Genomic DNA, 19,973 nt, shown 5'->3' on the forward strand with positions numbered 1-19,973 from the left:
AAAGTCTTGACAATATGTCTGCCACCATAACAAAGCAACCAGTCTTGTTTTTATTACATCATCCCCCTAACCTGCAAAGTCTTGGCAATATGTCTGCCACCATAACAAAGCAACCAGTCTTGTTTTTATTACATCATCCCCCTAACCTGCAAAGTCTTGGCAATATGTCTGCCACCATAACAAAGCAACCAGTCTTGTTTTTATTACATCATCCCCCTAACCTGCAAAGTCTTGGCAATATGTCTGCCACCATAACAAAGCAACCAGTCTTGTTTTTATTACATCATCCCCCTAACTGGCAAAATGGATATTTGAAAACATTTGAAATCATTATTATTATTTTTTACAAACAATAAACAGGGAATTAATTTTTCTTCAAAAAGTCCTTATTTACTTCTTCCTCTGACGTTTCATAAAATAAATATGTCAATCAAAATTAAATGTAAACTTACAAAGCTACCGAAACCTTCAAAATCTAGAGACAGATTTCTCTTTTTATTTGTATGTTCTATCTTTAGGCTCCTTGATTATTATTAAGTTAATAAATCATAAATGTACATAGCTACACGTTCTAGATTGACGTGGACATTCTTCATAGTGCCAGTAATACTGGCATCGCCACGCCCACCACAAACAAATGATAAACCATGGATCTGTTTGGTTCGTGTAGTAGGAAGCTAAAAATACATTTTCACAAAGACAGAACTAGTTGTAAACCAACAGATGGAAAACTCACAAATACAAAATATACTGTGCTGTCGCTAACTTAAATGTTGCATTCTTTGGACTGTTTTGCAATGACTTTGCAGAAAACCCCAAGAGGAAAGGGAGGCCTTCCAACAACATCCACTAACTGAACAGTGACTTTGCAGAAAACCAAGGAGCCCTATGGGAGGAGCCCTATGGGAGGAGCCCTATGGGAGGGAGCCCTATGGGAGGAGCCCTATGGGAGGGAGCCCTATGGGAGGAGCCCTATGGGAGGGAGCCCTATGGGAGGAGCCCTATGGGAGGGAGCCCTATGGGAGGAGCCCTATGGGAGGAGCCCTATGGGAGGAGCCCTATGGGAGGAGCCCTATGGGAGGGAGCCCTATGGGAGGGAGCCCTATGGGAGGAGGCCTATGGGAGGGAGCCCTATGGGAGGAGGCCTATGGGAGGGAGCCCTATGGGAGGAGCCATATGGGAGGGAGCCCTATGGGAGGAGCCCTATGGGAGGGAGCCCTATGGGAGGAGCCCTATGGGAAGGAGCCCTATGGGAAGGAGCCCTATGGGAGGAGCCCTATGGGAAGGAGCCCTATGGGAAGGAGCCCTATGGGAGGAGCCATATGGGAGGAGCCATATGGGAGGGAGCCCTATGGGAGGGAGCCCTATGGGAGGGAGCCCTATGGGAGGAGCCCTATGGGAAGGAGCCCTATGGGAAGGAGCCCTATGGGAGGAGCCCTATGGGAGGAGCCCTATGGGAAGGAGCCCTATGGGAGGAGCCCTATGGGAAGGAGCCCTATGGGAGGAGCCCTATGGGAGGAGCCCTATGGGAAGGAGCCCTATGGGAGGAGCCCTATGGGAGGAGCCCTATGGGAGGGAGCCCTATGGGAGGAGCCCTATGGGAAGGAGCCCTATGGGAGGAGCCCTATGGGAGGAGCCCTATGGGAAGGAGCCCTATGGGAGGAGCCCTATGGGAGGAGCCCTATGGGAAGGAGCCCTATGGGAGGAGCCCTATGGGAAGGAGCCCTATGGGAAGGAGCCCTATGGGAGGAGCCATATGGGAGGAGCCATATGGGAGGGAGCCCTATGGGAGGAGCCCTATGGGAGGGAGCCCTATGGGAGGAGCCCTATGGGAAGGAGCCCTATGGGAAGGAGCCCTATGGGAGGAGCCCTATGGGAAGGAGCCCTATGGGAAGGAGCCCTATGGGAGGAGCCCTATGGGAGGAGCCCTATGGGAGGGAGCCCTATGGGCGCTGGTCAAAAGTAGTGCACTTATTATTAGGTCATAATATTAGATAATAATATTAGGTAATAAGTGTTGAAATATGAAAACACAGCACCTGGTTGTCAGCCTCAACCTTTTCTGCAAGTGTAGCCAGCTTGTCCAAACTTAAATTAACAGTCATGGGAAATGTCCCAAATGGCACTCTAATCCCTACATTGTGCATCAAACCCGTAGGGCCCTGGTCAAAAGTAGTGCACTACACAGGGAATAGGGTACAACATCTGATGCAGCCATGGATTCATTCATCCAAACAACAAACCTTGTAGTCACAGAATAATAACGCAGCAGTTTAGGAACTACAAATCCCAGAACACTCCCCCTTGTCCTCTTCACTAAGGTCAATGGTTGCACGAAAACAGTGTCAACACAGCGTATCAGAAGAACCACCTTGCCGGGATGACCATAACGTCCAGGAAGGGGGAATTCTTTACACAGGGTTTCATGCTACTTCCTGCCTCCTGCTATATCATTTCCTGCTATACGATGTAGTCCATCTGGTTGATGCTGTGTGGCGTCTCCAGGGCTCTATTGTAGTCCATCTGGTTGATGCTGTGTGGTGTCTCCAGGGCTCTATTGTAGTCCATCTGGTTGATGCTATGTGGCGTCTCCAGGGCTCTATTGTAGTCCATCTGGTTGATGCTGTGTGGCCTCCAGGGCTCTATTGTAGTCCATCTGGTTGATGCTGTGTGGCGTCTCCAGGGCTCTATTGTAGTCCATCTGGTTGATGCTGTGTGGCGTCTCCAGGGCTCTATTGTAGTCCATCTGGTTGATGCTGTGTGGCGTCTCCAGGGCTCTATTGTAGTCCATCTGGTTGATGCTGTGTGGTGTCTCCAGGGCTCTATTGTAGTCCATCTGGTTGATGCTATGTGGCGTCTCCAGGGCTCTATTGTAGTCCATCTGGTTGATGCTGTGTGGCGTCTCCAGGGCTCTGTTGTCCTGTTTATTAACCCAGTTAGGGTGTTTGGAGCTGGGCTGCACCGCGGTCCTGACGTCCCCTTCGTTGGGCCCGTTGGCCCCCAGGCCTCCATTGAGGCCCCAGTCTTCCCACTCCACCAGAGTGTAGGCAGGCTGTTTGGCTGTAACCACAAAGCGTCCTTTATTCCCTAGCCGTCTCTCTTTATCGTTGTCCTCCTCCCCCTCAGGGCGGTGGTGTGTTCGTACCTTGGCGACGATCGAGTTTTTATCCTCGTAGTCTCTGATGACCACTGACGTCGTAAGATGGCCGCTGCCGGTGTGATTCACGTTGATGGGATTCTTGATCTGGTTGAGCTGCTCGCGGACGTTGTTGGTGGTGTTGTCATCTGTCGCCGCGGACGACGATGCTCCGTTGCCATGTTTGCGCCGGTGACGCATGCAGCACAGGAAGACGGAGACCAGCACCAGGATCCACAAGACGATGAAGACTGAAGAGAGGAGGGGGACCATGTAGTCTAAAGAGGGAAGATACAAGACAGAAAGGGTCAGTTTTACACACAATACATCAACATTATATTAGGCCAGCTGACAGTATTAATTAACCATTACAATTGTGATGAAAGTCTATGAATGAGTCTGTCCTAAAAAGTTAACTTCCTCGGGTTAGGGGGCAGTATTTGGAAGTTTGGTTGCACAAAGTAAACTGCCTGTTACTCAGGCCCAGAAGCTAGGGATATGCATATATTTACATTTACATTTAAGTCATTTAGCAGACGCTCTTATCCAGAGCGGCTTACAAATTGGTGCATTCACCTTATGACATCCAGTGGAACAGCCACTTTACAATAGTGCATCTATGTGGTCCTGTAGCTCAGTTGGTAGAGCATGGCGCTTGTAATCCAGGGTAGGGGTTCGATCCCGGGACCACCCATACGTAGAATGTATGCACACATGACTGTAAGTCGCTTTGGATAAAAGCAAATGGCATATATTATTATATTATAAATCTTTTAGGGGGGTGAGAAGGATTACTTATCCTATCCTAGGTATTATAATAAGTATTATAATATAATAAGTATTGGATAGTATTGGATAGAAAACACTCTAAAGTTTCCAAAACAGTTAAAATAATGTATGTGAGTATAACAGAACTGATATGCCAGGCAAAAACCCCAGGACAATCCATCCAGATTTTTTTTTGTTCAGCTCACCCTTCACTACTATGGCTGTCAACGGGAATATAAAAGGAAGTCCTCCCAGATTGCAGTTCCTAGGGCTTCCACTAGATGCCAACAGTCTTTAGAAAGAGTTTCAGGCTTGTTTTTTTGAAAAATCATCTAGAATTTGTAGTTTTAGTAAGTGGCTCCCATTTTGGCTGTAGTGGTTAATAATGGGAATTGATGGGAATGATGTAAATATATCACTAGCCACTTTAAACAATGCTACCTTATATAATGTTACTTACCCTACATTATTCATCTCATATGCATACGTATATACTGTACTCTATATCATCGACTGCATCCTTATGTAATACATGTATCACTAGCCACTTTAACTATGCCACTTTGTTTACTTTGTCTACACACTCATCTCATATGTATATACTGTACTCGATACCATCTACTGTATGCTGCTCTGTACCATCACTCATTCATATATCCTTATGTACATATTCTTTATCCCCTTACACTGTGTATAAGACAGTAGTTTTGGAATTGTTAGTTAGATTACTTGTTGGTTATCACTGCATTGTCGGAACTAGAAGCACAAGCATTTCGCTACACTCGCATTAACATCTGCTAACCATGTGTATGTGACAAATAAAATTTGATTTGATTTGATGAATAAGACGTTAAGCTTTTAAATTATGTAAGAAACTTGTATTTTCATGAATGTTTAATATTACGATTTCTGTCATTTGAATTTCACGCTCTGCAATTTCACTGAATGTTGTCGAGGTGAGACGCTAGCGTCCCAATGATCGGTAAGTAGTTAAGCAAGTTAATATTGATGTTAGCAACACTCGGAGGCCCTAAAAGCTGTAACTTCACTTCACTGGGTAGTACCAACATCTCTGCATCAGCCAGTAAACCAGGAGGAACAGGAGGTGTATTTCTTCCCAAAATGTTTTTCCAATGAATGATGCTGAACAATGATTCATTACATTTATGCTACTGCTGTGCTCTCGAGCTTCCCAACAGCATGGCCTGAAGTCCTGGCTGTGAGGGAGAGGTGGAGGAGGGGAGGAGGAGGAGGATGACCAGAGCAACTTGGCCTGTGACAGGGAGAGGAGGAGGGGAGGATGACAGGAACAACATGGCCTGTGACGGGGGAGGAGGAGAGAAGCCGGAGAACAGGAGGAGAAACTCCCATCTGGCAGCAACAGAGAAGGGCTGTCTGTCCGTTACAATGATAAATTACCTAAACACAGGAGTCCTAGCACTAAGTTTGTCTGTCCACATCCTCCCTCCACTCTCTGTCTGGACAGCACCCTGCCTCTCATTACGCCCTCCCTCAACATCTCCACTCCGAGCCAGCCCTCCTGCCACAGACTGAGCCAAGACTTTTCCATAGAAAGACATTAAGCTAAATGTTGTTGGACCTGCATTACTGCGGTCATGTGACTGTTAAAGAGAGCTGAGATGCATTTTAAATGGCAGCCTATAGTGCACTCCTTTGGACCAGAGCCCTATGTGGTAGAACTCAGGAGAGTTACTCAGTGTGTCAGGGCTCTAACTCTGTATCCAGTGGTTGCTATGTTACCATACCCGGTCTGCTAGGTGGTTGCTATGTTACCATACCCGGTCTGCTAGGTGGTTGCTATGTTACCATACCCAGTCTGCTAGGTGGTTGCTATGTTACCATACCCAGTCTGCTAGGTGGTTGATATGTTACCATCCCCAGTCTGCTAGGTGGTTGCTATGTTACCATACCCAGTCTGCTAGGTGGTTGATATGTTACCATACCCAGTCTGCTTGGTGGTTGATATGTTACCATACCCAGTCTGCTAGGTGGTTGCTATGTTACCATACCCAGTCTGCTAGGTGGTTGCTATGTTACCATACCCAGTCTGCTAGGTGGTTGCTATGTTACCATACCCAGTCTGCTAGGTGGTTGCTATGTTACCATACCCAGTCTGCTAGGTGGTTGCTATGTTACCATACCCAGTCTGCTTGGTGGTTGATATGTTACCATACCCAGTCTGCTAGGTGGTTGCTATGTTACCATACCCAGTCTGCTTGGTGGTTGCTATGTTACCATACCCAGTCTGCTAGGTGGTTGCTATGTTACCATACCCAGTCTGCTTGGTGGTTGATATGTTACCATACCCAGTCTGCTAGGTGGTTGCTATGTTACCATACCCAGTCTGCTTGGTGGTTGCTATGTTACCATACCCAGTCTGCTAGGTGGTTGCTATGTTACCATACCCAGTCTGCTTGGTGGTTGATATGTTACCATACCCAGTCTGCTTGGTGGTTGATATGTTACCATACCCAGTCTGCTAGGTGGTTGCTATGTTACCATACCCAGTCTGCTAGGTGGTTGCTATGTTACCATACCCAGTCTGCTTGGTGGTTGCTATGTTACCATACCCAGTCTGCTAGGTGGTTGCTATGTTACCATACCCAGTCTGCTAGGTGGTTGATATGTTACCATACCCAGTCTGCTTGGTGGTTGCTATGTTACCATACCCAGTCTGATAGGTGGTTGCTATGTTACCATACCCAGTCTGCTTGGTGGTTGCTATGTTACCATACCCAGTCTGCTAGGTGGTTGCTATGTTACCATACCCGGTCTGCTAGGTGGTTGATATGTTACCATACCCAGTCTGCTAGGTGGTTGCTATGTTACCATACCCAGTCTGCTAGGTGGTTGCTATGTTACCATACCCAGTCTGCTAGGTGGTTGCTATGTTACCATACCCGGTCTGCTAGGTGGTTGCTATGTTACCATACCCGGTCTGCTAGGTGGTTGATATGTTACCATACCCAGTCTGCTAGGTGGTTGCTATGTTACCATACCCAGTCTGCTAGGTGGTTGCTATGTTACCATACCCAGTCTGCTAGGTGGTTGCTATGTTACCATACCCAGTCTGCTAGGTGGTTGCTATGTTACCATACCCGGTCTGCTAGGTGGTTGATATGTTACCATACCCAGTCTGCTAGGTGGTTGATATGTTACCATACCCAGTCTGCTAGGTGGTTGATATGTTACCATACCCAGTCTGCTTGGTGGTTGATATGTTACCATACCCAGTCTGCTAGGTGGTTGCTATGTTACCATACCCAGTCTGCTAGGTGGTTGATATGTTACCATACCCAGTCTGCTAGGTGGTTGCTATGTTACCATACCCAGTCTGCTTGGTGGTTGATATGTTACCATACCCAGTCTGCTTGGTGGTTGATATGTTACCATACCCAGTCTGCTAGGTGGTTGCTATGTTACCATACCCAGTCTGCTAGGTGGTTGATATGTTACCATACCCAGTCTGCTAGGTGGTTGATATGTTACCATACCCAGTCTGCTAGGTGGTTGCTATGTTACCATACCCAGTCTGCTAGGTGGTTGATATGTTACCATACCCAGTCTGCTAGGTGGTTGATATGTTACCATACCCAGTCTGCTAGGTGGTTGATATGTTACCATACCCAGTCTGCTTGGTGGTTGATATGTTACCATACCCAGTCTGCTAGGTGGTTGCTATGTTACCATACCCAGTCTGCTAGGTGGTTGCTATGTTACCATACCCAGTCTGCTAGGTGGTTGCTATGTTACCATACCCAGTCTGCTTGGTGGTTGCTACTTAAAGTCCCCAGGACATTTACAGTATTAGGACTGCCTTCCTGTCTTGTGCACCAGACTCATGGAATAGTCTAGAATCCCTGCTTCATCTAGATGTGTTAGTGCTACTGAATGGAATAGTCTAGAATCCCTGCTTCATCTAGATGTGTTAGTGCTACTGAATGGAATAGTCTAGAATCCATGCTTCATCTAGATGTGTTAGTGCTACTGAATGGAATAGTCTAGAATCCCTGCTTCATCTAGATGTGTTAGTGCTACTGAATGGAATAGTCTAGAATCCCTGCTTCATCTAGATGTGTTAGTGCTACTGAATGGAATAGTCTAGAATCCACACTTCATCTAGATGTGTTAGTGCTACTGAATGGAATAGTCTAGAATCCATGCTTCATCTAGATGTGTTAGTGCTACTGAATGGAATAGTCTAGAATCCCTGCTTCATCTAGATGTGTTAGTGCTACTGAATGGAATAGTCTACAATCCACACTTCATCTAGATGTGTTAGTGCTACTGAACGATTTTTGTTGTGTGTTTTAGTGATGTGATGTATTGATTGTTGTGTGTTTTAGTGATGTGATGTATTGATGGTTGTGTGTTTTAATGATGTATTGATTGTTGTGTGTTTTAACGATGTGATGTATTGATTGTTGTGTGTTTTAATGATGTGATGTATTGATTGTTGTGTGTTTTAACGATGTGATGTATTGATTGTTGTGTGTTTTAATGATGTGATGTATTGATGGTTGTGTGTTTTAATGATGTGATGTATTGATTGTTGTGTGTTTTAGTGATGTGATGTATTGATTGTTGTGTGTTTTAACGATGTGATGTATTGATTGTTGTGTGTTTTAACGATGTGATGTAATGATTGTTGTGTGTTTTAATGATGTGATGTATTGATGGTTGTGTGTTTTAATGATGTATTGATTGTTGTGTGTTTTAACGATGTGATGTATTGATTGTTGTGTGTTTTAACGATGTGATGTATTGATGGTTGTGTGTTTTAATGATGTGATGTATTGATGGTTGTGTGTATTAATGATGTGATGTATTGATTGTTGTGTGTTTTAGTGATGTGATGTATTGATTGTTGTGTGTTTTAATGATGTGATGTATTGATGGTTGTGTGTTTTAATGATGTGATGTATTGATTGTTGTGTGTTTTAATGATGTGATGTATTGATTGTTGTGTGTTTTAATGATGTGATGTATTGATGGTTGTGTGTTAATGATGTGATGTATTGATGGTTGTGTGTTTTAATGATGTGATGTATTGATTGTTGTGTGTTTTAATGATGTGATGTATTGATTGTTGTGTGTTTTAATGATGTGATGTATTGATTGTTGTGTGTTTTAATGATGTGATGTATTGATGGTTGTGTGTTTTAATGATGTGATGTATTGATTGTTGTGTGTTTTAATGATGTGATGTATTGATGGTTGTGTGTTTTAATGATGTGATGTATTGATGGTTGTGTGTTTTAATGATGTGATGTATTGATGGTTGTGTGTTTTAATGATGTGATGTATTGATTGTTGTGTGTTTTAATGATGTGATGTATTGATGGTTGTGTGTTTTAATGATGTGATGTATTGATGGTTGTGTGTTTTAATGATGTGATGTATTGATTGTTGTGTGTTTTAATGATGTGATGTATTGATTGTTGTGTGTTTTAATGATGTGATGTATTGATGGTTGTGTGTTTTAATGATGTGATGTATTGATTGTTGTGTGTTTTAATGATGTGATGTATTGATGGTTGTGTGTTTTAATGATGTGATGTATTGATGGTTGTGTGTTTTAATGATGTGATGTATTGATGGTTGTGTGTTTTAATGATGTGATGTATTGATTGTTGCTGCCTTCTTGGCCAGGTCTCCCTTGAAAAAGAGTCTCAATGGGCTGTTAAATAAAATACAAATTACCTGCAGAGAGATGAACCTGGAGAAGAGTTCCCTAAAGCAAGCTGGTCCTGGGGCTCTGTTCACAAACACACCCTACAGAGAGATGAACCTGGAGAAGAGTCCCCTTAGCAAGCTGGTCCTGGGGCTCTGTTCACAAACACACCCTACAGAGATATGAACCCGGAGAAGAGTTCCCTAAGCAAGCTGGTCCTGGGGCTCTGTTCAGAAACACAAACACACCCTACAGAGAGATGAACCTGGAGAAGAGTTCCCTAAAGCAAGCTGGTCCTGGGGCTCTGTTCACAAACACACCCTACAGAGAGATGAACCCGGAGAAGAGTTCCCTAAGCAAGCTGGTCCTGGCTCTGTTCAGAAACACACCCTACAGAGAGATGAACCTGGAGAAGAGTCCCCTTAGCAAGCTGGTCCTGGGGCTCTGTTCACAAACACACCCTACAGAGATATGAACCCGGAGAAGAGTTCCTAAGCAAGCTGGTCCTGGGGCTCTGTTCAGAAACACAAACACACCCTACAGAGAGATGAACCTGGAGAAGAGTTCCCTAAGCAAGCTGGTCCTGGGGCTCTGTTCACAAACACAAACACACCCTACAGAGCCATCACCTACAGAGAGATGAACCTGGAGAAGAGTCCCCTAAAGCAAGCTGGTCCTGGGGCTCTGTTCACAAACACAAACACACCCTACAGAGAGAGAGATGAACCTGGAGAAGAGTTCCCTAAGCTGCTGGTCCTGGGGCTCTGTTCCCAAACACACCCTACAGAGAGATGAACCTGGAGAAGAGTCCCTTAGCAAGCTGGTCCTGGGGCTCTGTTCACAAACAAAAACACACCCTACAGAGAGATGAACCTGGAGAAGAGTCCCCTTAGCAAGCTGGTCCTGGGGCTCTGTTCACAAACACAAACACACCCTACAGAGAGATGAACCTGGAGAAGAGTTCCCTTAGCAAGCTGGTCCTGGGGCTCTGTTCACAAACACAAACACACCCTACAGAGAGATGAACCTGGAGAAGAGTTCCCTTAGCAAGTCTGGTCCTGGGGCTCTGTTCACAAACACGCCCTACAGAGAAATGAACCTGGAGAAGAGTCCCCTAAGCAAGCTGGTCCTGGGGCTCTGTTACCAAACACAAACACACCCCACAGAGAGATGAACCTGGAGAAGAGTTCCCTAAAGCAAGCTGGTCCTGGGGCTCTGTTCACCAACACACCCTACAGAGAGATGAACCTGGAGAAGAGTCCCCTTAGCAAGCTGGTCCTGGGGCTCTGTTCACAAACACAAACACACCCCACAGAGAGATGAACCTGGAGAAGAGTTCCCTAAAGCAAGCTGGTCCTGGGGCTCTGTTCACCAACACACCCTACAGAGAGATGAACCTGGAGAAGAGTCCCCTTAGCAAGCTGGTCCTGGGGCTCTGTTCAGAAACACACCCTACAGAGAGATGAACCTGGAGAAGAGTTCCCTTAGCAAGCTGGTCCTGGGGCTCTGTTCAGAAACAGACCCTACAGAGAGATGAACCTGGAGAAGAGTCCCCTTAGCAAGCTGGTCCTGGGGCTCTGTTCACAAACACAAACACACCCCACAGAGAGATGAACCTGGAGAAGAGTTCCCTAAAGCAAGCTGGTCCTGGGGCTCTGTTCACCAACACAGCCTACAGAGAGATGAACCTGGAGAAGAGTCCCCTAAGCAAGCTGGTCCTGGGGCTCTGTTCACAAACACACCCTACAGAGAGATGAACCTGGAGAAGAGTTCCCTAAGCAAGCTGGTCCTGGGGCTCTGTTCACAAACACAAACACACCCCACAGAGAGATGAACCTGGAGAAGAGTTCCCTAAAGCAAGCTGGTCCTGGGGCTCTGTTCACCAACACACCCTACAGAGAGATGAACCTAGAGAAGAGTCCCCTTAGCAAGCTGGTCCTGGGGCTCTGTTCACAAACACACCCTACAGAGAAATGAACCTGGAGAAGAGTCCCCTTAGCAAGCTGGTCCTGGGGCTCTGTTCAGAAACAGACCCTACAGAGAGATGAACCTGGAGAAGAGTCCCCTTAGCAAGCTGGTCCTGGGGCTCTGTTCACAAACACAAACACACCCTACAGAGAGATGAACCTGGAGAAGAGTTCCCTAAGCAAGCTGGTCCTGAGGCTCTGTTCACAAACACAAACACACCCTACAGAGAGATGAACCTGGAGAAGAGTTCCCTAAGCAAGCTGGTCCTGGGGCTCTGTTCACAAACACAAACACACCCTACAGAGAGATGAACCTGGAGAAGAGTTCCCTAAGCAAGCTGGTCCTGGGGCTCTGTTCACAAACACAAACACACCCTACAGAGAGATGAACCTGGAGAAGAGTTCCCTAAGCAAGCTGGTCCTGGGGCTCTGTTCCCAAACACACCCTACAGAGCCATCACCTACAGAGAGATGAACCTGGAGAAGAGTCCCCTAAGCAAGCTGGTCCTGGGGCTCTGTTCACAAACACAAACACACCCCACAGAGAGATGAACCTGGAGAAGAGTCCCTAAGCAAGCTGGTCCTGGGGCTCTGTTCACAAACACAAACACACCCTACAGAGAGATGAACCTGGAGAAGAGTTCCCTAAGCAAGCTGGTCCTGGGGCTCTGTTCACAAACACAAACACACCCTACAGAGAGATGAACCTGGAGAAGAGTTCCCTAAGCAAGCTGGTCCTGGGGCTCTGTTCACAAACACAAACACACCCTACAGAGAGATGAACCTGGAGAAGAGTTCCCTAAGCAAGCTGGTCCTGGGGCTCTGTTCACAAACACAAACACACCCTACAGAGAGATGAACCTGGAGAAGAGTTCCCTAAGCAAGCTGGTCCTGGGGCTCTGTTCACAAACACAAACACACCCTACAGAGAGATGAACCTGGAGAAGAGTTCCCTTAGCAAGCTGGTCCTGGGGCTCTGTTCACAAACACAAACACACCCTACAGAGAGATGAACCTGGAGAAGAGTTCCCTTAGCAAGCTGGTCCTGGGGCTCTGTTCACAAACACAAACACACCCTACAGAGAGATGAACCTGGAGAAGAGTTCCCTTAGCAAGCTGGTCCTGGGGCTCTGTTCACAAACACGCCCTACAGAGAAATGAACCTGGAGAAGAGTCCCTAAAGCAAGCTGGTCCTGGGGCTCTGTTCACAAACACACCCTACAGAGAGATGAACCTGGAGAAGAGTTCCCTAAAGCAAGCTGGTCCTGGGGCTCTGTTCACAAACACACCCTACAGAGAGATGAACCTGGAGAAGAGTTCCCTAAGCAAGCTGGTCCTGGGGCTCTGTTCACAAACACACCCTACAGAGAGATGAACCTGGAGAAGAGTTCCCTAAAGCAAGCTGGTCCTGGGGCTCTGTTCACAAACACACCCTACAGAGAGATGAACCTGGAGAAGAGTCCCCTTAGCAAGCTGGTCCTGGGGCTCTGTTCACAAACACACCCTACAGAGAGATGAACCTGGAGAAGAGTTCCCTAAGCAAGCTGGTCCTGGGGCTCTGTTCCCAAACACAAACACACCCTACAGAGAGATGAACCTGGAGAAGAGTCCCCTAAGCAAGCTGGTCCTGGGGCTCTGTTCCCAAACACACCCTACAGAGCCATCACCTACAGAGAGATTAACCTGGAGAAGAGTCCCCTTAGCAAGCTGGTCCTGGGGCTCTGTTCACAAACACAAACACACCCCACAGAGAGATGAACCTGGAGAAGAGTCCCCTAAGCAAGCTGGTCCTGGGGCTCTGTTCCCAAACACACCCTACAGAGCCATCACCTACAGAGAGATTAACCTGGAGAAGAGTCCCCTTAGCAAGCTGGTCCTGGGGCTCTGTTCACAAACACAAACACACCCTACAGAGAGATGAACCTGGAGAAGAGTTCCCTTAGCAAGCTGGTCCTGGGGCTCTGTTCACAAACACAAACACACCCTACAGAGAGATGAACCTGGAGAAGAGTTCCCTTAGCAAGCTGGTCCTGGGGCTCTGTTCACAAACACACCCTACAGAGAGATGAACCTGGAGAAGAGTCCCCTAAAGCAAGCTGGTCCTGGGGCTCTGTTCACAAACACACCCTACAGAGAGATGAACCTGGAGAAGAGTTCCCTAAAGCAAGCTGGTCCTGGGGCTCTGTTCACAAACACACCCTACAGAGAGATGAACCTGGAGAAGAGTTCCCTAAAGCAAGCTGGTCCTGGGGCTCTGTTCACAAACACACCCTACAGAGCCATCACCTACAGAGAGATGAACCTGGAGAAGAGTTCCCTAAGCAAGCTGGTCCTGGGGCTCTGTTCACAAACACACCCTACAGAGAGATGAACCTGGAGAAGAGTCCCCTAAGCAAGCTGGTCCTGGGGCTCTGTTCCCAAACACAAACACACCCTACAGAGAGATGAACCTGGAGAAGAGTCCCCTAAGCAAGCTGGTCCTGGGGCTCTGTTCCCAAACACAGCCTACAGAGCCATCACCTACAGAGAGATTAACCTGGAGAAGAGTCCCCTTAGCAAGCTGGTCCTGGGGCTCTGTTCACAAACACAAACACACCCCACAGAGAGATGAACCTGGAGAAGAGTCCCCTAAGCAAGCTGGTCCTGGGGCTCTGTTCACAAACACACCCTACAGAGAGATGAACCTGGAGAAGAGTTCCCTAAGCAAGCTGGTCCTGGGGCTCTGTTCCCAAACACAAACACACCCTACAGAGAGATGAACCTGGAGAAGAGTCCCTAAGCAAGCTGGTCCTGGGGCTCTGTTCCCAAACACACCCTACAGAGCCATCACCTACAGAGAGATGAACCTGGAGAAGAGTCCCCTTAGCAAGCTGGTCCTGGGGCTCTGTTCACAAACACAAACACACCCTACAGAGCCCAAGGACAGCAACACAATTAGACCCAACCAAATCATGAGAAAACAAAAGATAATTACTTGACACATTGGAAAGAATCAACAAAAAACAGAGCAAACTAGAATGTTATTTGGCCCTACACAGAGAGGACACAGTGGGAGAATACCTGACCACTGTGACTGACCCTAAACAGAGAGTACACAGTGGCAGAATACCTGACCACTGTGACTGACCCTAAACAGAGAGTACACAGTGGCAGAATACCTGACCACTGTGACTGACCCTAAACAGAGAGGACACAGTGGCAGAATACCTGACCACTGTGACTGACCCAAACTTAAGGAAAGCTTTGACTATGTACAGACTCAGTGAGCAGAAGCCTTGCTATTGAGAAAGGCCGCCGTAGGCAGACATGGCTCTCAAGAGAAAACAGGCTATGTGCTCACTGCCCACAAAATGAGGTGGAAACTGAGATGCACTTCCTAACCTCCTGCCCAATGTATGACCATATTAGAGACACATATTTCCCTCAGATTACACAGATCCACAAAGAATTCGAAAACAAACTCCCATATCTACTGGGTGAAATACCACAGTGTGCCATCACAGCAGCAAGATTTGTGACCTGTTGCCACAGGAAAAGGGCAACCAGTGAAGAACGAACACCATTGTAAATACAACCCATATTTATGCTTATTTATTTTCCCTTGTGTCCTTTAACTATTTGCACATCATTACAACACTGAATATAGACATATGACATTTGTAATGTCTTTATTATTTTAGAAACTTCTGTATGTGTCACTTTTGTTTATTATCTACTTCACTTGCTTTGGCAAAGTTAACATATGTTTCCCATGTCAATAAATTGAAATTGACAGAGAGAAAACAGAGAGGCTGTGTGTGTGTGGTGTGTACCGTGTGTGTGTGTGTGTGTGTGTGTGTGTGTGTGTGTGTGTGTGTGTGTGTGTGTGTGTGTGTGTGTGTGTGTGTGTGTGTGTGTGTGTGTGTGTGTGTGTGTGTGTGTGTGTGTGTGTGTGTGTGGTGTGTACCGGTTTGGCTGTGTGTGTGTGTGTGTACCGGTTTGGCTGTGTGTCTGTGTTGCAGGGGGTTCATACCGGTGTGGCTAGTGCTCGGCGTCCGCTGAACTCTGACCTCAGCAATGGCGGTGATGATGCTGTTGTTGCCATGGCGTTTAGACACCAGATCGATGATCCTCTCTGTTATCTCCTTTATAGGTGATCTGTCCATCCACTGGTCCACTGTGTACTGAAGAGAGCAAGAGAGAGAGAGGAGAGAGAGAGAGTGAGGAGAGAGAGAGGAGAGGGAGAGGAGGAGAGAGAGAGAGGAGGAGAGAAAGAGGAGAGGGAGAGTGAGGAGAGAGAGAGTGAGGAGAGAGAGAGAGGAGAGAGAGAGAGAGGAGAGAGAGAGGAGGAGAGAGTGAGAGTGAGGAGAGAGAGACAGAGAGAAGAGAGAGAGAGTGAGGAGAGAGAGAGAGAGCGAGGAGAGAGAGGAGAGAGAGAGTGAGGAGAGAGAGAGAGAGAGGAGTGAGAAGAGCAAAGAGAGAGAGAGTGAGGACAGAGAGAGTGAGGAGAGAGAGAGCGAGGAGAGAGAGGAGAGAGAAGAGCAAAGAGAGAGAGGAGAGAGAGAGAGTGAGGAGAGAGAGAGAGAGAGGAGAGAGAAGAGCAAAGAGAGAGAGAGAGTGAGGACAGAGAGAGTGAGGAGAGAGAGAGCGAGGAGAGAGAGGAGAGTGAAGAGAGAGCAGAGAGAGAGAGTGAGGAGAGAGAGAGAGCGAGAGAGGAGAGAGAGAGAGAGACAGAGAGAGAGAGAGAGAGTGAGGAGAGAGAGAGTAGGGAGAGAGGGAGAGTGAGGAGAGAGAGAGAGTGAGGAGAGAGGGAGAGTGAGGAGAGAGAGAGAGCGAGGAGAGAGAGAGGAGGAGAGAGAGAGAGAGAGAGAGAGAGAGAGAGAGAGAGAGAGAGGAGAGAGAAGAGCAAAGAGAGAGAGAGTGAGGACAGAGAGAGTGAGGAGAGAGAGAGCGAGGAGAGAGAGGAGAGTGAAGAGAGAGAGAGAGAGAGAGAGAGGAGAGAGATAGAGTGAGGAGAGAGAGAGAGCGAAGAGAGAGGAGAGAGAAGAGCGAAGAGAGAGAGAGAGAAGAGAGAGAGAGAAGAGCGCAGAGAGTGAGAGAAGAAAGCGAGAGTGAGGAGAGAGAGAGAGAGAGAGAGAGAGAGAAGAGAGTGAGGAGAGAGAGAGAAGAGAGAGAGGAGAGAGAGAGAGAGAGCGAGGAGAGAGAAGAGAGCGAGAAGAGAGCGAGGAGAGAGAAGAGAGCGAGGAGAGAGAGAGGTGTTGTGTATCTTATCTCCTTTATACAGTAGGTGATCTGTCTAGCCGCTGTTCCTGGAAAGAAGAATCAAATATGTAACAAAATGTGTCTTCTGCTTCATCAAAGCCTCGTTAGTCCTTCTCATGTCGATGTGGTGACAATGGGAAGGATGGCTACATGTGACTAGGTTTATCCCCTATGAAAACCGACCACAGTTGTTGGGAGAGATGGAGCTGAGAAAACACAAGAGGGGTTAGGTATTGTATGTTGAAAAACGTCTTGATACATAATGCCTTCGTCAGATTACCAGTTTTGATGCTTTTTTCTGTCCTTGGCTGCAGTCTAACAGAGCAATTTCTGAAACAAAATTCCTTGGTTTCTCAGAAATCCAGGTTGAAGGAATTCTGGAATCATAACGCCATTTTTCAACCAGGAATTCTGGGCGAGGGACAATAGAACTTGGGGAAAGTTGGCAGCATTTGTAACCCGAGTTGGAGAAGTCTTGCTACACAACATCCTATCACAGCATCTTCATCAGATATAGAATTAGTTTAGTGTTATAGGTGTTTATCTTTTCAGCTTTGAACACAATACTCCACGACATCATGTCGCTCAATACAGCTGAACAGAGTTCCACATCACTCCACAGAGCTCCAAATCACTCAACAGAGTTCCACATCACTCCACAGAGCTCCAAATCACTCAACAGAGTTCCACATCACTCCACAGAGCTCCACATCACTCCACAGAGTTCCACATCACTCCACAGAGCTCCACATCACTCCACAGAGTTCCACATCACTCCACAGAGCTCCACATCACTCCACAGAGTTCCACATCACTCCACAGAGTTCCACATCACTCCACAGAGTTCCACATCACTCCACAGAGCTCCACATCACTCCACAGAGCTCCACATCACTCCACAGAGTTCCACATCACTCCACAGAGTTCCACATCACTCCACAGAGCTCCACATCACTCCACAGAGCTCCACATCACTCCACAGAGCTCCACATCACTCCACAGAGTTCCACATCACTCCACAGAGTTCCACATCACTCCACAGAGCTCCAAATCACTCCACAGAGCTCCACATCACCCACAGAGCTCCACATCACTCCACAGAGTTCCACATCACTCCACAGAGCTCCACATCACTCCACAGAGTTCCAAATCACTCCACACAGCTGGACAGAGCTCCACAGAGCTGAACAGAGCTCCACAGAGCTGAACAGAGCTCCACAGAGCTGAACAGAGCTCCACAGAGCTGAACAGAGCTGGACAGAGCTACACATGACTGCCCTAGATCAGCACAAAAACATCCTGTGATGTTCTGCACTAGCTTTGAATAACCCACGCGATATGCAACTTTTCAGGGAAGTCAGGAACCAATACACGCAGTCAGTCAGGAAAGCAAAGGCTAGCTTTTTCAAACAGAAATTTGCATCCTGTAGCTCTAACTCCAAAACGTTTTGGGACACTGTAAAGTCCATGGAGAATAACAGCACCTCCTCCAAGCTGCCCACTGCTCTGAGGCTAGGAAACACTGTAAAGTCCATGGAGAATAAGAGCACCTCCTCCCAGCTGCCCACTGCTCTGAGGCTAGGAAACACTGTAAAGTCCATGGAGAATAAGAGCACCTCCTCCCAGCTGCCCACTGCTCTGAGGCTAGGAAACACTGTAAAGTCCATGGAGAATAAGAGCACCTCCTCCCAGCTGCCCACTGCTCTGAGGCTAGGAAACACTGTAAAGTCCATGGAGAATAAGAGCACCTCCTCCCAGCTGTCCACTGCACTGAGGCTAGGAAACACTGTAAAGTCCATGGAGAATAAGAGCACCTCCTCCCAGCTGCCCACTGCACTGAGGCTAGGAAACACTGTAAAGTCCATGGAGAATAAGAGCACCTCCTCCCAGCTGCCCACTGCACTGAGGATAGGAAACACTGTAAAGTCCATGGAGAATAAGAGCACCTCCTCCCAGCTGCCCACTGCACTGAGGATAGGAAACACGGTCACCAGCAATAAATCTACAATAATCGAGAATTTCAATAAACATTTCTCCACCTGGCTACCCCGCCAACATCTCAGTACCCCTGCAGCAACTTGCCCAAGCCCTTCTACTTCACCAAAACCCAAACAGCTGATGTCCTGAAAGAGCTGCAGAATCTGGATCCCTATAAATCAGCTGGGCTTGACAATCTGGACCCTCTCTTTCTAAAATTATCCACCGCCATTGTTGCAACCCCTATTACCAGCCTGTTCAACCTCTCTTTTGTATCGTCTGAGATTCCTAAAGATTGGAGAGCTACCACGGTCATCCCCCTCTTCAAAGGGGGAGACACTCTATACCCATACTGCTACAGACCTATATCTATTCTACCCTGCCTTTCTAAGGTCTTCGAAAGCCATTTTAACAAACAGATTACCGACCATTTCGAATCCCACTGTACCTTCTCTGCTATGCAATCTGTTTTCAGAGCTGGTCATGGGTGCACCTCAGCCACGCTCAAGGTCCTAAACGACATCATAATCCGCCATCGATAAGAGACATTACTGTGCAGCCGTATTCATCGACCTGGCCAAGGCTTTCGACTCTGTCAATCACCAACTACTTCTCTGATAGAGTTCAGTGTGTCAGATCAGAGGGCCTGTTGTCCAGACCTCTGGCAGTCTATGGGGTGCCACAGGGTTCAATTCTCGGACCGACTCTCTACATGGTTAAATAAAGGTGAACTGGTCTACCTGGTTAAATAAAGGTGAACTGGTCTACCTGGTTAAATAAAGGTGATCTGGTGTCTACCTGGTTAAATAAAGGTGATCTGGTCTACCTGGTTAAATAAAGGTGATCTGGTCTACCTGGTTAAATAAAGGTGATCTGGTCTACCTGGTTAAATAAAGGTGATCTGGTCTACCTGGTTAAATAAAGGTGATCTGGTCTACCTGGTTAAATAAAGGTGATCTGGTGTCTACCTGGTTAAATAAAGGTGATCTGGTCTACCTGGTTAAATAAAGGTGATCTGGTCTACCTGGTTAAATAAAGGTGAAATAAAAATAAACAATAGAGCACCACTCCTGACCAAAAGTAAGTTCACCAAAACAGTGTATCTAATGTGTAACTATTACCCTATTATATATTTATATATATTTACATGCATGTGACACATGAAAAACACACCACCTTGCCTCAGAGA

General features: G+C 47.0%; 1 protein-coding gene and 1 long non-coding RNA gene across 13 annotated transcripts in view; both read right to left on the reverse strand.

The window, feature by feature from the left end:
- LOC127911283 (protein jagged-1b-like) overlaps positions 1–19,973 on the reverse strand; it is a 251,790-nt gene that overhangs the window by 1,738 nt on the left and 230,079 nt on the right. For 3 of the 9 annotated variants that reach the window (XR_008077703.1, XR_008077707.1, XR_008077706.1), the window contains exons 25-27: positions 15,579–15,729; positions 2,633–3,414; positions 222–2,544 (exon numbers count right to left, since the gene is read on the reverse strand). Coding sequence is in view for 2 of the 9 variants with exons in the window: in XM_052477450.1 (XP_052333410.1) it covers positions 2,461–2,544; positions 2,633–3,414; positions 15,579–15,729 (1,017 nt within the window). In the remaining 7 variants the exon portion in view is untranslated. Of the gene's footprint in view, positions 1–2; positions 2,545–2,632; positions 3,415–15,578; positions 15,730–19,973 lie in introns of those variants that run through there. The other 6 variants (XR_008077702.1, XR_008077705.1, XR_008077704.1 and 3 more) reach the window with 3 other exon arrangements.
- Positions 9,640–14,289, reverse strand: LOC127911285 (uncharacterized). 4 transcript variants are annotated; one of them, XR_008077712.1, is made up of 4 exons: positions 14,180–14,289; positions 13,087–13,781; positions 12,801–12,943; positions 9,640–9,716 (listed from the first exon to the last, which is right to left on the reverse strand). It is a non-coding gene; the product is annotated as an uncharacterized LOC127911285 (long non-coding RNA). The 4 variants fall into 4 exon arrangements; XR_008077713.1 differs by lacking the exon at positions 14,180–14,289 and adding an exon at positions 13,853–13,981 and having other exon boundaries at positions 13,087–13,765; XR_008077714.1 differs by lacking the exon at positions 14,180–14,289 and having other exon boundaries at positions 13,164–13,846.

The sequence above is a fragment of the Oncorhynchus keta genome, chromosome 24 (assembly GCF_023373465.1).
Source record: "Oncorhynchus keta strain PuntledgeMale-10-30-2019 chromosome 24, Oket_V2, whole genome shotgun sequence".
NCBI classification, from domain to species: domain Eukaryota; kingdom Metazoa; phylum Chordata; class Actinopteri; order Salmoniformes; family Salmonidae; genus Oncorhynchus; species Oncorhynchus keta.